A 14,903-nucleotide genomic window follows, 5' to 3' on the forward strand; every position below is an offset into this window, starting at 1 on the left:
GGGCACCATTTATCAGTGCGACATCGGCCACATATCTATGAATTATTTATTTACCCCATTATTATACCCTCTTATGCCCCTGATGTACTCCGCACAGATTACATATGCCACCACATAATAAACTGAAATACCAGCAAAACCCACAAAAAAACTACCACTAAGCAAAATCTGTGCTCCAAAAGCCAAATGGCGCTCCCTCCCTTCTAACCCCTGCAGCGTGCTCAACGGGCAGTTTACTTCCACATATATGGCATTGCCATACCCGGGAGAACCCGCTTAACAGTTTAAGGTATTTGTCTTCAGTGGCATGAACTGGGCACAAAATATTGTGCACTAAAATGGCACATACCTGTGGAAATTTGCAATTTTCACTTTGCACCATTCACTGAGCATTCATTTATTATAGAAAAAAAAAACCCTGTGTGGTCAAAATGCTCACTACACCCGTTAATAAAATGCCTTCAGGAGTGCAGTTTCCAAAATGGGGGTCACTACTTGGGGGTTTGTTTTACTATTTGACCCCAGAGCCCTGCCATTGTGGGCTAATGCTGCGAAAATCACCACAATAGGCCTCACATGCGCCTTTCATGCGCCTCTCACATAAGCCCTGTCATATTTCCAGGAAAATGTTAAATGCCTTGAGGGGTGTAGTTTACAAAATGGGGTCACTTCTCAGGGTTTTACACTCTACTCTGGTACCTAAGGGAGCTCTGCAAATGCGACATGGCGCCCGTACACCAGTCCAGCAAAATCTGTGCTCTAAAAGCCACATGGCACTCCTTCCATTTTGAGCTCTGCCATGTGCTCAAACAGCAGTTTAGGGCCACACATGGGGTATTGCCGTACTCGGGAGAAATTGGGTAACAAATTATGTTTTGTTTTTTCTCCTATTACCCCTTGTGGAAAAAAAATTGGGTGCAAAACTACATATTTTTGGGAAAAAAAAATAATTTTTCATTTTCATACTGCCTCATTCTAATACAATCTATGAAACACCTGTGGGATCAAAATTCTCAATACACCCCTAGATGATTACCCTGAGGGGTATAGTTTCCAAAATGGAGTCACTTTTCATTTGTTTCTACTGTACTGGTACCTCAGGGGCTCTGCAAATGCGACATGGCGCCCAAAAAACAATCAACCAAAATCTACATGCCAAGTAGCACTCCTGCCATTCTGAGCCCTGTGGTGTATGCAAGCAGCAGTTTATGACGACATGTGGGGTATTACCGTACTCGGGAAAAATTGGTTTACAATTGTTGGGGCGCTTTTTCTCCTTTATTCTTTGTGAAAATGAAAAATATTCAACATTTTAGTGGAAAGAATGTAGATTTTCATTTTCACTGCATAATTCCAATAATTCAGCAAAAAAACTGTGGGGTCAAAATGCTCACTATACGCTAGATAAATTCCACGAGGGGTATAGTTTCCCAAATGGGGTCACTTTTAGCCGGGTTTGCACTATTTTGGTCCCTCAGTGGCTTTGCAAATGTGACATGGGGCCGCAAACCATTCCAGCAAAACTTGAGCTCCAAAAGTCAAATGGCGCTCCGTCCTTTCTAACTTCCGCCATGTGTCCAAACAGCAGTTTATTACCACATATGGGATATTGCTGCGCTCAGAAGAGTTTGCTTTACAAATATTGGGGTGTTTTTTCTCCTTTATCTATTGTAAAAATAAAAAAATCTGAGCTAAAACGACATTTTATTAGAAAAAATTTAGATTTTCAATTTCACAGCATAATTCCCATAAATTCAGCAAAAACCGTGTAGGGTCAAAATGCTAACTATACCCCTAGAAAAATTCCTTGAGGGGTGTAGTTTCCAAAATGGGGTCACCTTTGGGGAGTTTCCACTGTTATGGTCCCTCCAGGGCTTTGCAAACACGACATGGCACCGAAAACCATTCCAGCAAAATCTGTGCTCCAAAATCCAAATGGCCCTCGTTCCCTTCTGAGGCGTGCCGTGGGTCCAAACAGCAGTTTATTACCACATATGGGGTATTGCCGTAATCGGGAGAAATTGCTTTACAAATGTTGGGGTGCTTTTTCTCCTTTATTCCTTGTAAAAACTAAAACGTATGTTTTTTCAGAAAAAAAGTATATTTTAATTTTCACAGACCAGTTCCAATAAGTTTAACAAAAAACCTGTGGGCTAAAAATGCTCACTATACCTCTTGAAAAATTCCTTGAGGGGTGTAGTTTCCAAAATGGGGTCACTTTTGGGCGTTTTCCACGGTTTTGGCACCACAAGACTTCTTCAAACCTGACATGGTGCCTAAAATATATTCTAATAAAATAGAGGCCCCAAAATCCACCAGGTGCTCCTTTGCTTCGGAGGCCTGTGTTTCAGTCCATTACCGCACTAGAGCCACATGTGGGATATTTCTAAAAACTGCAGAATCTGGGCAATAAGTTTTGATTGCGTTTCTCTTGTAAAACCTTCTGTGTTACAGAAAAAATGTATTACAAATGAATTTCATAAAAAAAAAAAAAATTTGTAAATTTCACCTCTACTTTGCTTTATTTCCTGTGAAATGCCTAAAGGGTTAAAATACTTTCTGAATGCTATTTTGAATACTTTGAGGTGTGCAGTTTTTAAAATGGGGTGATTTATGGGGACTTTCTAATATATAAGGACTGAACTGGTCCCTGAAAAAATAGCCTTTTGAAATTTTCTTGAAAATGCGAGAAATTCTAGCTAAAGTTCTAAGCCTTGTAACGTCCTAGAAAAATAAAAGGACGTTCAAAAAACGATGCAAACATAAAGTAGACATATAGGAAATGTTAACTATTTTGTGTGGTATTACTATCTGTTTTACAAGCAGATACATTACAATTTAGAAAAATGCAGATTTTTGCAAATTTTCTCTAAATTTTGTTTTTTTTACAAATAAATATTGAATTTAACGACAAAATTTTTTCAGTATCATAAAGTACAACATGTCACGAGAAAACAATCTCAGAATCACTTGGATAGGCAAAAGCATTCTGGAGTTATTACCACATAAAGTAACACATGTCAGATTTGCAAAAATCGGCTGTGTCCACAAGGCCAAAACAGGCTTAGACACTAAGGGGTTAAAGTATAGCTAAACGTTTGACAAACTTCTGACATGTCATAGTGACATGTCACAAGTTTGGATTGGTGGGGGTCCGAGTACGGAGACCCCGACCAATCGCTAGAACGAAGCAGCTGAAACAGTCGTTTTAGCGATTGGTGGGGGTCCTAGTGCTCGGAACTCCACCAATCCAAATTTCTGACATGTCACTATGACATGTCAGAAGTTTACCAAACGTTTAGCTACCCTTTTTTTGTAAAAGTTCTAGTCTGTGGTAAATATCCAATCACATTTAAAGTGCTGACATTTATTAAGATAATAGCGCCTGTCAGAATATTTTTCTCAAAGGGACAAGAACAAAGCATCATTTCCAAATCTGCACATAACTAAATAAAGCCATAGTGAAGTAAATAAAGTCAGGGTACATGAATAATGTATTGCAATTAATAACAGAGAAATTACTTCACAGATGGATGATGTGAACCTTGACAAATATGTACCTGAGAGTAGCCGATTATGCCTCCAGTTTCATCCAACACATTAAAATTAATGATGGGACCCTGCACATCAAAAGTCCTAACCTCTGTGTCAGTGTAGATGCGTATTACAGGTTGTCCATTAGCGTAATGCAGAGCAGAAAGCACAGAGTAGGTGTAACTGGCCAATGCATGGGTATGATTCTTAATATTCTCCATTCCACCTGCAATGCAAAATATCAAAAATCATTTTCTGAGCACTACTTTTCTGAACATTTATCATACACAGTTATTTTTCCTTTCAAAACATGGTTTTACAAAAAATAATAGCTCTGGATTAGGAAATAGAACACAGTAAAAGAAACATATTGCTGAAAGAGAAACAAACAACACAAAATAATAGCAAAATGAGCACAGTTACCTATAATAACCTTAAAGGTTAAGACTCACATTTCAACATCTGTTTACAGATTTTTATATTTAAAACACTATGGCGTAGGCTTACAAAAGTGGTGCAAAGGAAGAGTGGTGTAGTTGCCCATGGCAACTAATCAGATTGATTTCTATTTTCAAAGGGCCTCTGAAATAAAAGGTAAAATCTGATTCCACTTTGTCTTTGAACCAGTTTTGACAAATCTCCCCAGAATTATCTTTTAACCCCTTTAGGACGCAGCCTGTTTTGACCTTGTGGCACAGCTGATTTTTTTCAAATCCGACATGTGTCAATTAATGTGGTAATAACTTTGGAATGCTTTTACCTATCCAAGCGATTCTGAGATTGTTTTCTTGTGACATATTGTACTTCATGTTAGTTAAAAAAAATTGGTCGATTACTTCAATATTTATTTTGGAAAAACACCCAAATTTTGAGAAAACTTGCAAAACTTAGCATTTTTCTAAATGTAAATGTATCTGCTTGACAGATAGTAATACCACACAAAATAGTTACTAGTTAGCAGTTTACATGTTTTTTTTTTTGTACGTCCTTTTAATTTTCTAGGGCGTTACAAGGCTTAGAACTTTAGCAGCAATTTTTCACAGTTTCCCAAAAACTTCAAAAGGCTATTTTTTCAGGGACCAGTTCAGTTCTAAAGTAGTTTTGAGGGAATTATATATTATAAAGTCCCCAAAAATCACACCATTTTAAAAACTGCACCCCTCAAAGTATTCAAAACAGCATTCAGAAAGTTTCTTAACCATTTAGGCGTTTCACAGGAATTAAAGCAATGTGGAGGTGATATTTACACATTTCACTTTTTTGCCAAAATTCATTTGTAATAAAAAAAAATCGGTAACACAGTAGGTTTTATCTGAGAAATGCAACTTAATATTTATTGCCCAGATTCTTCAGTTTTCAGAAATATCCCACATGTGGCCCTAGTATCTTAATGGACTGAAACACAGAGCTCAGAACCAAAGGAGCACCTAGTGGATTTTTGGGCCGCCTTTTTTAGAATATATTTTAGCCACCATATCAGGTTTGAAGAGGTCTTGTAGTGCCAAAACAGTGGAAACCCCCCAAAAGTGACCCAATTTTGGAAACTACACCCCACAAGGATTTTTACAAGGGGTATTGTTAGCATTTTGACCACACAGGTTTTATTTGCAGAATTTAGTGGAATTAGGCAGTGAAAATAATTTTTAATTTTTACAAGGAATAAAGGAGAAAAAGAACCCCAAAATGTGTAAAGCAATTTCTCACGATTTCGGCAATACCCCATATGTGGTAATAAGCCGTGGCAGGGCTTAGAAGGGAAGGAGAACTATTTGGCTTTTGGAGCTCAAATTTATCTGGAATGGTTTGCAGCATTTGCAAAGCCCCTTTGGGACCAAAGCATTAGAAACCCCCAGAAATGAACCCATTTGGGAAACTACACCTTTAAGGAATCTATCTAGTGGTACAGTGAGCAATTACACCAAACAGGTATTTTGCAGAATTTATTAGAATTAGGCTATGGAAATGAATATCAAAATTTTTCCCACTAAAATGTTGCATTTTTTCATTTTCACAAAGGATAAAGGAGAAAAAGCACCCCAACATTTGTAAAGCAATTTCTCCCGAGTACGGCAATACCCACATGTGGTCATTAGAGGTTTTTTTCTTTAGACATTAATTAACCCTTTCATGACTGATCAATTTTTTGCTTTTTCATCTTTGTTTTTCACTCCCCGCCTTCCAAGAGCCATAACGCTCCCCGCCTTCCAAAGAGGCACCGCAGGATCCCTGACATGGTGCCTAAAATATATTCTAATAAAAAGGAGGCCCCAAATCCTCTAGGCACTCCTTTGCTTCAGTCCATAAGCACACTAGGACCACATGTGAGATATTTCTAAAACTGCAGAATATGGGCAATAACTATTGAGGTGCGTTTTTCTGGTAAAACTTTCTGTTATAAAAAAAAAATGGATTACAAATGAATTTCTACAAATAAAATAAAATGTGTAAATTTCACCTCTACTTTGCTTTAATTCCTGTGAAACGTCTAAAGGGTTAAGAAACTGTCTAATTGCTGTTTTGAATACTTTGAGGGGTAACGTTTTGTTTAAAATGGGGTGACTTATTGGGGTTTTTAATATATAAGGGCATAAAAGCCACTTCACAACTGAACTGGTACCTAAAAAAATAGTCTTATGAAATTGTCTTGAAAATGCGAGAAATTACTGCTAAAGTTCTAAGCCTTGTAACATCCTAGAAAAATAAAAGGATGTTCAAAAAACTATGCCAATCTAAAGTAGACATATGGGGGGATGTTAATTAGCAACAATTTTGTGTGGTATAACTGCTTGTCATACAAGAAGATACATTTAAATTTAGAAAAATGCAAATTTTTGCCATTTTTCTCTCTTGGTGTTTTTCACAATTAAATACTAAATCTATCGAGCAAATTTTGCCAGTAACATAAAGTCCAATGTGCCACGAGAAAACACAAATCGCTTGGATAGGTAAAAGCATTCCAAAGTTATTACTACATAAAGTGAAGCATGTCAGATTTGAAAAATGACGCTCTGTCAGGAAGGTCAAAAGTGGCCAAAGCGGGAAGTGGTTAAAGTGGCCCTGAACAAAAGTTTCAATGTAAATAAAGTAAAATATGGCTGCACTTATTTGCTTAGTCTGCATTCTAGTTAAATTATTACTAAGCTTGTGAGTTTCTGGTGGTGATGCTCATTCACTGATTTCTCAAATGACTTGTTTGGCTATGGAGTGTGTTCATCATTCTATTTTCAAAATGAAATGAGCAGCATAAATAAATCATGAAAGAACATGTTGCTTCAGTTTGTCACCAATGATCTTCATCTCTTCCTTGTGCTGTTTTGACTGCCTTAGGTACAACAAAACCAGAGGCATATCATTTGCTTTGTCACAATAATCCTCATTGAAATGCCACATTGAGCTTCACACAATGTTTTCATTTCTAAAGAACATCATTCTTCTCTTAATTCATTTTGATTTGTTAACTTTTATATACAGAATATCCATGACACTCTTGGTTATTGTTATTTGAAGGTTCGAGAGCAGATGCAGCTGAGCACAAATTACCATTTCAAAGTCATTATTCAAAAGAAAAGAAAAAAGGTTTGTGAATTAACACCTATTCACTCTTCAAAAATATAAATTTGTATTAAATCACTTGAAGATGAACAAAAATTATTTTTTATGGTAAATTTGTCAGTTATGCAAATGCAAAAAAAATTACAGTTATTAATATTTATTGAATAGTTAAATCATTGTTATTAGTTGAACAATAATACATTTAAATACTGAAAAAAATAAAAAGATTATCTTCAATAAATGTAAGTACTTAAATGGGTATTCAAGTTCTGAACATTTATCACCCATCCAAGGCATAGGTGATACATTTTAGATCAGTGAAGGCCCAACCACTAGGACCCTAACCAATCAAGAGATCAATGGTCTGTGATCCCCTGTTCTGTTGGGATCCTAGACGTCTTCCTCTTCTGTTAAATTATTCACAATTCTAATCACCCGTTTCCGTGTAATCTTTTTAAGATAGCTGGAAGACAATTTTCAAGGAGACTATTACAGTATCCAAACTAAGGTTTCCTAGGTCACCTAGGTTTCCAAGAATGACAAATTTTAGTATGCACCAATTCCTGAGCTGTATGACTCAACAATTACACTGACATGCTAATCAAAAGTTTAGGAAGCGGTGTTGTCCCCGAGGGAGCAGTATCACTGACAAAATTGGTTGTCAACCAGTCTTCCCAGAAACAGATACTCAAAAAATACATTTTTAATAACTTGACAGAAAAGGACAACTCAATGGCTTATATTTCCTGGCAACTTTTATATTTTTTTATCTACGGATACTAACTTCTCAAACATCTTATGCTCATCTAATAGTAAACCTGATATACTGTATATAAACTTTGTAATGTACTCTCTGTTAAAATGTAGTCATTTTATTCATGCAATTTCTGTGTGAAGTTACTACCACTACATATCTTCTTACCTGTAATCTGCTGTCCACTCCCCTGTTGTCAAGCAAAATCTGTCTCTAGTTACGGAGCAGAGGAGACGGACTGACAAAAGTGGGGGGGTGTCTCTGTCAAAGCACACTCCTGTTTTTTCACAGCCTGCCCACATTAGTCTACAGAGAGGGGAAGGGGAGCGATACAAGAGAGAAGGAGGCGGAGGAGGCAGAAAGAGAGACACAGATGCTGCTGCCAAAAGAAGTCTATAGAGAGGGGAGCAGAAAGAGTGAGCAGGTGCAGAGAGAGACACAAACACCGCTGCCCATAGTAGCCTATGTAGAGGGGAACGGGAACAGGAGGAGGAAGCAGGAGCAAAGACAGAGAGAGACACAGGTGCTGCTAACCAAAGAAGTCTATGGAGAGGAGAGGGGGGAGAAGGAGAAGCAAAAGAGAGGAGATAAAGTCCCTGTTGCTCATAGAGGCTTATGGTGAGTGGAGGGGGAAAAGGAACAGAGAGAACGATACACTGAAGCTGCTGCCCATAAAAGTCTGGAGAGTAGAGGGATGAGCAGGAGGAGGGAGTAGGAGCGGAGAGAGAGAGAGAGAGAGAGAGAGAGAAGACACAGACTGCTGGTAAGGGTATGCTCACACAGGCTATTTTCGCTCGTTTTTTGGGCCGTAAACGCCCGAAAAAAAGCTGAAAAATCGGAAGCAGAACACCTCCAAACATCTGCCCATTGATTGCAATGGGAAAAATAGCGTTCTGTTCCGACGTGCCGTTTTTTTACACGGCCGTTTTGAAAAAAGGCCGCGTAAAAAAACGGCCCCGAAAAAGAAGTGCAGGTCACTTCTTGGGACGTTTTTGGAGCCATTTTTCATAGATTCTATTGAAAACAGCTCCAAAAATGGCCGTAAAAAACGCGGCAAAAAAACGCAGTGAAAATCGCGAGTGGCTTTTAAAAAATGTCTGAAAATCAGGAGCGGTTTTCCCTTGAAAACAGCTCTGTATTTTCAGACGTTTTTGAGTTTGCGTGTAAACATACCCTAAGAGTTATAGGTCATCCTACTGCTGGATTCTCAGCTACATTGCTCTTTAATGCAGTAGAATATCCTCCATGCTGCTCCTAATGGTGTGCTACAGAAAAAAAAGTAGAGCAGGATGTTCTCTGCTCTGTGTGTGCAACTCTGTGTGTGCTGTGCAGACATGATGGCAGTTACTCTCTGTAACATGTTTCAAATGTATCCACAAGTAGATGGGGCTGTTTTATTGTTCCATTATACCCAAATTGTACTGTGATTATATATTTGGTACTGTATATTTAAGTGTTGTTGTATAGCTGACCTGTATTTTAAAATTGTGGATGTGTCATAACCCTCCCCACTGTATATGGCATTTGTATCTTGGATGAATCGGCCAACATCTGACCAAGATGGGAGATTGCAAGCTGTATGGAGAAAAAGGGTGTCTGTCTGACAACAAAGACGGCGTATGCAAAGTCTGATGTTGGCATTGATATATAAACTAAGGTGAGGTAGATACTAGCTTGTTGTCCCTTAAACATTAGTTCCGGGATGTTCAACCGGAACGCCAACTAAGGCTGCGTTTGCTAGGCTCTGTAACAGGGTGATGACAGACACATGTGGGTGCATCTTCACGCCTGGATGTGGCGCTGTGCCTATAAAAGTACGAAATACTGGGTTCAGTGTTCGGAGAGAGCTAGGAGTGACTTGAACTGCATACTGTGAGGAGAAGAGAGGAGAGTGTGGTGGCTTTTGAGGGAGTGAGAATCTTTACATTTCCATTGCTGCGGTGGAACTGACTAGAGAAGCAAGTCTGGGGAAAGAGAGCTGGAATGAAGGTGTCAAGCGTGGACTGGTCAGAACCAGGCTAGGCTGTATCTGTGGTAGGGCCTGTAGAAGGGTCCTGGAGAGCAAGTAGTAGTTGGGGAGATAGCCCACACTGTATAGAGAGCTAGCTATGCGGTTAGAGGAGGAGTGTAAAGGAGACATTCAGGAAAGTTAAGATGAAGACTTAAAAATAGCCGATTCCCATAGAATAGGTCTATAGGGGCCTTCTTAGTTAGCAGACAAAACAGAGAAAAAGAGACACGGCGCCACATAGTGAAGATTAACATGGTAATATGAGAAAGCAAGAACTGAATTCGTGCTCACCTTATAAGTGTAAGTACTGGCAGGTACACTTTTTGTGGAGGTAAAATCTATTACAAGAAAAGCTGCTGCCCGGTCCCGTACGCAACGACCAAAAGGAGTTGCCAATGATGAATAGGTAGGAAAAATAGGAAAAAAGGGACCACAATGGCGCTGCTAGTACTATGAACAAAAGTTCATGTTTAATAAAGGATAAAATCGATATATAAGCGCTACGCGTTTCAACGCCGGACTGGCGTCTTCATCAGGCGAATAAAATACAAACAATAGGCAGGGTTATATATATATGAACAGCACATTACAATTGTACTAATTGGAAAGACACCAAAAAGAACCGCCAAGGAAGACGGGTCAAAGATCAAAGATCAATTGTTATGTCACAAAAAAACGCAACGGCCATACAACAACAAAGTTACCATAGATGGAGAAAATATAAATACAAATGTTATCATTGACTAACATAAGTGGATAAAATATAGAATGATAACAGTAATTATAAAAAATTACGGCAGTACTCAAAAATAAAAATGAACAAAGTTTTGTTAATTTTTATTTTTGAGTATTGCCGTAATTTTTGTGCATATATATATAACCCTGCCTATTGTTTGTATTTTATTTGCCTGATAAAGACGCCAGTCCGGCGTTGAAACGCGTAGCACTTATATATCTATTTTATCCTTTATTAAACATGAACTTTTCTTCATAGTACTAGCAGCGCCATTGTGGTCCCTTTTTCCTATTTTTCCTACCTAGTTAGCAGTCAGGCACCATCATCTACAAAAAATGCAATATGCACAAATTAAACAGACGCAACCACCATATTGAGGCATATTAGGTCTTAGTAGACTTCCCACTGCATCAAGGGAGTGGTGCCCTTGGCCCTACCTCTTCTGGTCACATAGAACAATAAATCAGCTATCTTCACCTGTATATAGTTGTAACTATGTGCGGTACCTCCCACACTGGGAAGAATGTATATAATATTTGTTGTCAACAAATCATCATCAGCAACGGCAAACGAACTGTAGATATTGTTAAGCTGAACGTAAAGGTTAGAGTGGAGGTGCTAAATTTCTGCTTTCTTTCATCTTTATCCTTGGCATACCTGCAGTGGCTTCACCATCATATTTCACCCCTCTGACAGCTCCACCCACTAGCTCGGAGAAAACTGAGAATTTAGAGATTGAGCCTTCAGAGCGAAAAACTGCTCACAAAAAATGGCATGTACAAGTCGTATAATGGTCAGAAATAATGTTATTTCTCATGTATACACATACGAGAGCTTATTCTGAAAAGTCACCTGAAAAGTTAGGTATGCTTACCACATTTCTTGATTTATAATAATAATTCAAGAATCTACACTAAGGCTGGTCAAACTTTCTTGGTATGCAAGCTACTTTTTGAAAGTATGAGTCAAGTGATCTAAAAGTTGAAAGTTCCCATGGCTATATCCACACATTGTGGTTGCAGCATGCCTTCTCTTATCCTTTGTTTTTGTTTTTTTTTTTGAAATATAAGGGTTTGTTTTGAAATATAAGGGTATGATCATAGACGACAGTTTCGTTGCAGAAATTTCTGTAACTGACAAAAATCCATTCGATATATCTGAATAGATTTGTTTCTACAGCATGTGCATAGATTCCCGCATGCTTCAGATGAATGGGACAGTCGCAAAAATTTCTAGAACAAATCTGTCACATGTGAACATACTCTAAGAGTAAAGTTGTCCTGCCTTTGGCTGAGTAAACTTGTCCTGCTTTAGGCCCCATGCACACGGCCGTAATTTTGATCCGCAATTATGGACCGTATATTTACGGGAAGGTGACAGGGCCGTAGAAATGCCCTGCAAAAAATAGGACATGTACTATTTTTGGATTTTACGGACTGTGCTCCTTTACTTTATAATGGGAGCACGGCCGGCAAATGCGGGTGACTGTCCTTGGTCATCCGTAGCTGTAATCACGGACAGGGGTCCTTAGTGTTTCTTTTGATTTCAAATAAGGTATAAAGCAAATGCCCCTAGAACATTGTGCCAACCATACGTCCCCCTCACAACAGTATCTGCCAAAAATGGCACTCCATAATAATGTGTCTTCCACAGATAGAACCACAATAGTGAGGCGGTTACAAAATCCCACATAACAGTGCCACCAATTCAGTGTATAATCCACAGGCTTGCCCTCAAAATAATGTTTGCACATATCCCACAAGATCCCTGGCAGTCTGCAGAACCCGCCAATGTGGGCCATTCAAAGACATTTCTAGGGTAGGCAGTCCTTATCATCAATAGATTGCTATCTAATATTTGGCCACCCATGTATGGTATCTCAACATGCAATTGGGGCAGTTTATTGAAATTGGGTTCTTAATATATAGCATCACAGTTAGCAAAATGTATTCAATTAATGTATATACTGTATATTATATTAAGCATGTATGATGCATCCAAAGTTTCAGAAAATGCCATATTATATTTCAATTGATTGATTCTATATTTAATATATTTCTATTGATAAGCCAGAACATAGAATCACATAGTGTAAAATTCATCCCATGCAATCTATGAAATGCTTTGACAGAAACATAGAGCTAAGTTAGCTACGTTTTACACACCACAGGATGTCTTAGGCCCTGTTCACACAGAGTTTTTTTGCAGGCAGAAAAAAATCTGCCTCAGAATTCCTTCAGGAATTTTGAGGCAGATTTTCAACTGCCTGGACTTTTATTTCGGCGTTTGTTTTTCGCTGTATTTTTCAGCCATTTTTGGCACTGATTCGGAAGTAGTAAAAAGAACCTGTGTGAACTGATCCTTTGATGTTCAATAATTATTTTTATTTGTACTGGTCACAAATAACCCTTTTTTATATTTACTATACTCTGCATCTCTACTATTTGTTCATGAAGTTATTTTATAATTTATAGAAAAAAAAGTCTATTCCAACCGGAAAGTATATTTAAAATATACTTTTTTTTTAGAACACTCATTTTTCAGGGTTAAGAAAAAAAGAGTGGATTTAGTCTGTGTTCAAATTAATGTTTTTGTACTTTCCGTCAGGAGTTCCAGTATTTTTATGATAAAAACTGAAACCCTGATAGAAACCAGATTAGTCGAACAGGGTTTGTTGGGATTCATTAGAAAACATTTGAATCCATTCAAATTTATTTTCCTTGGTTTCTGTAGCGCTGCATAGAGTTTGTTGTCACCATCTTTAGTACATGGGACTCACATTCTAATTTCTCTACTTCATACACACATGCTTGGGTCAATTTCGTAGGAAGGCAATTTATTACGTTTTTTAAAGTGGTAGGAAACTAAAGAACCAGTAGGAAACGCACACCATCACAGAAGGAACATGTAGACTCCATGCAGATGTCGTTCTTTGCCAGATATGAATCCAAAACTCCAGTGCTGCAAGGCAACAGGGCTAACCCCAGAGCCACTTTGCCACTCAGATCCATCAGGATTCTGTTATGAAGGGAAGCTATGGTGGTATTGTGATGGTTTGTATTTTCAATGGGCATGCTGCACTATTAGAAGACATATAACACACTAACTTTTCAACAAAATGTGCATAAATCAATTGTACAAATGAATATATGATACTTGTAATATATGCTATATATACTTTGTAATATATGCTATTAACCCCTTCCCTCTTTGGCCACTTTTGACCTTCCTGACAGAGCCTCATTTTTCAAATCTGGCATGTTTCAATTTATGTGGTAATAACTCCGGAATGCTTTTACCTATCCAAGCGATTCTGAGACTGTTTTCTCGTGACACATTGGACTTTATGTTACTGGCAAAATTTGCTCGATACATTCAGTATTTAATTGTGAAAAACACCAACATTTTGCAAAAATTTCAAAAATTAGCATTTTTCTAAATTTAAATGTATCTGCTTGTAAGACAGGCAGTTATACCACACAAAATTGTTGCTAATTAACATCCCCCATATGTCTACTTTAGATTGGCATCGTTTTTATTAACAACCTTTTATTTTTGTAGGGTATTACAAGGCTTAGAAGTTTAGCAGCAAATTCTCACATTTTCAAGAAAATTTCAAAAGGCTATTTTTACAGGGGCCCGTTCAGTTGTGAAGTGGCTTTTAGGGCCTTACATATTAGAAACCCACAATAAGTCACCAAATTTTAAAAACTTCACCCCTCAAAGTATTCAAAACAGCATTTAGAAAGTTTCTTAACCCTTTAGACGTTTCACAGGAATTAAAGCAATGTAGAGGTGAAATGTTCAAATTTCATTTTTTTTTGCAGAAATTCATGTTTAATCAATTTTTTTTTGTAACACAGAAAGTTTTACCAGAGAAATACAAATCAATGTCTATTGCCCAGATTCTGCAGTTTTTATAAATATCCCACATGTGATCCTAGTGTGCTAATGGACTGAAGGACAGGCCTCAGAATCAAAGGAGCACCTAGAGGATTTTGGGGCCTCCTTTTTATTAGAAAATATTTTAGGCACCATGTCAGGTTTGAAGCGCTCTTGCAGTGCCAAAACAGTGGAAATCCCCCAAAAGTGACCCCATTTTGGAAACTACACCCCTTGAGGAAATTACCTAGAGGTATAGTGAGCATTTTGACACGCAGGTTTTTTGCAGAAATTATTGAAAGTAGGCGTGAAAATGAAAATCTACATTCTTTCAAAGAAAATGTAGGTTTAGTTAATTTTTTATAATTCCCACAAGGACTAAAGAAGAAAAAGCACCACAACATTTGTAAAGCAATTTCTCCCGAGTAAAACAA

The 14,903-nt window shown here is 37.8% G+C and overlaps 1 protein-coding gene across 1 annotated transcript in view; it reads right to left on the reverse strand.

Moving 5' to 3' along the window:
• Positions 1-14,903, reverse strand: part of MOCOS (molybdenum cofactor sulfurase) — a 442,257-nt gene that overhangs the window by 152,242 nt on the left and 275,112 nt on the right. Inside the window, exon 6 of the mRNA XM_075828507.1 lies at positions 3,561-3,760. Within this exon, the coding sequence (XP_075684622.1) occupies positions 3,561-3,760 (200 nt within the window). The remainder of the gene's footprint in view (positions 1-3,560; positions 3,761-14,903) is intronic.

Source organism: Rhinoderma darwinii, chromosome 5, assembly GCF_050947455.1.
Source record: "Rhinoderma darwinii isolate aRhiDar2 chromosome 5, aRhiDar2.hap1, whole genome shotgun sequence".
Classification (NCBI taxonomy): Eukaryota; Metazoa; Chordata; class Amphibia; order Anura; family Rhinodermatidae; genus Rhinoderma; species Rhinoderma darwinii.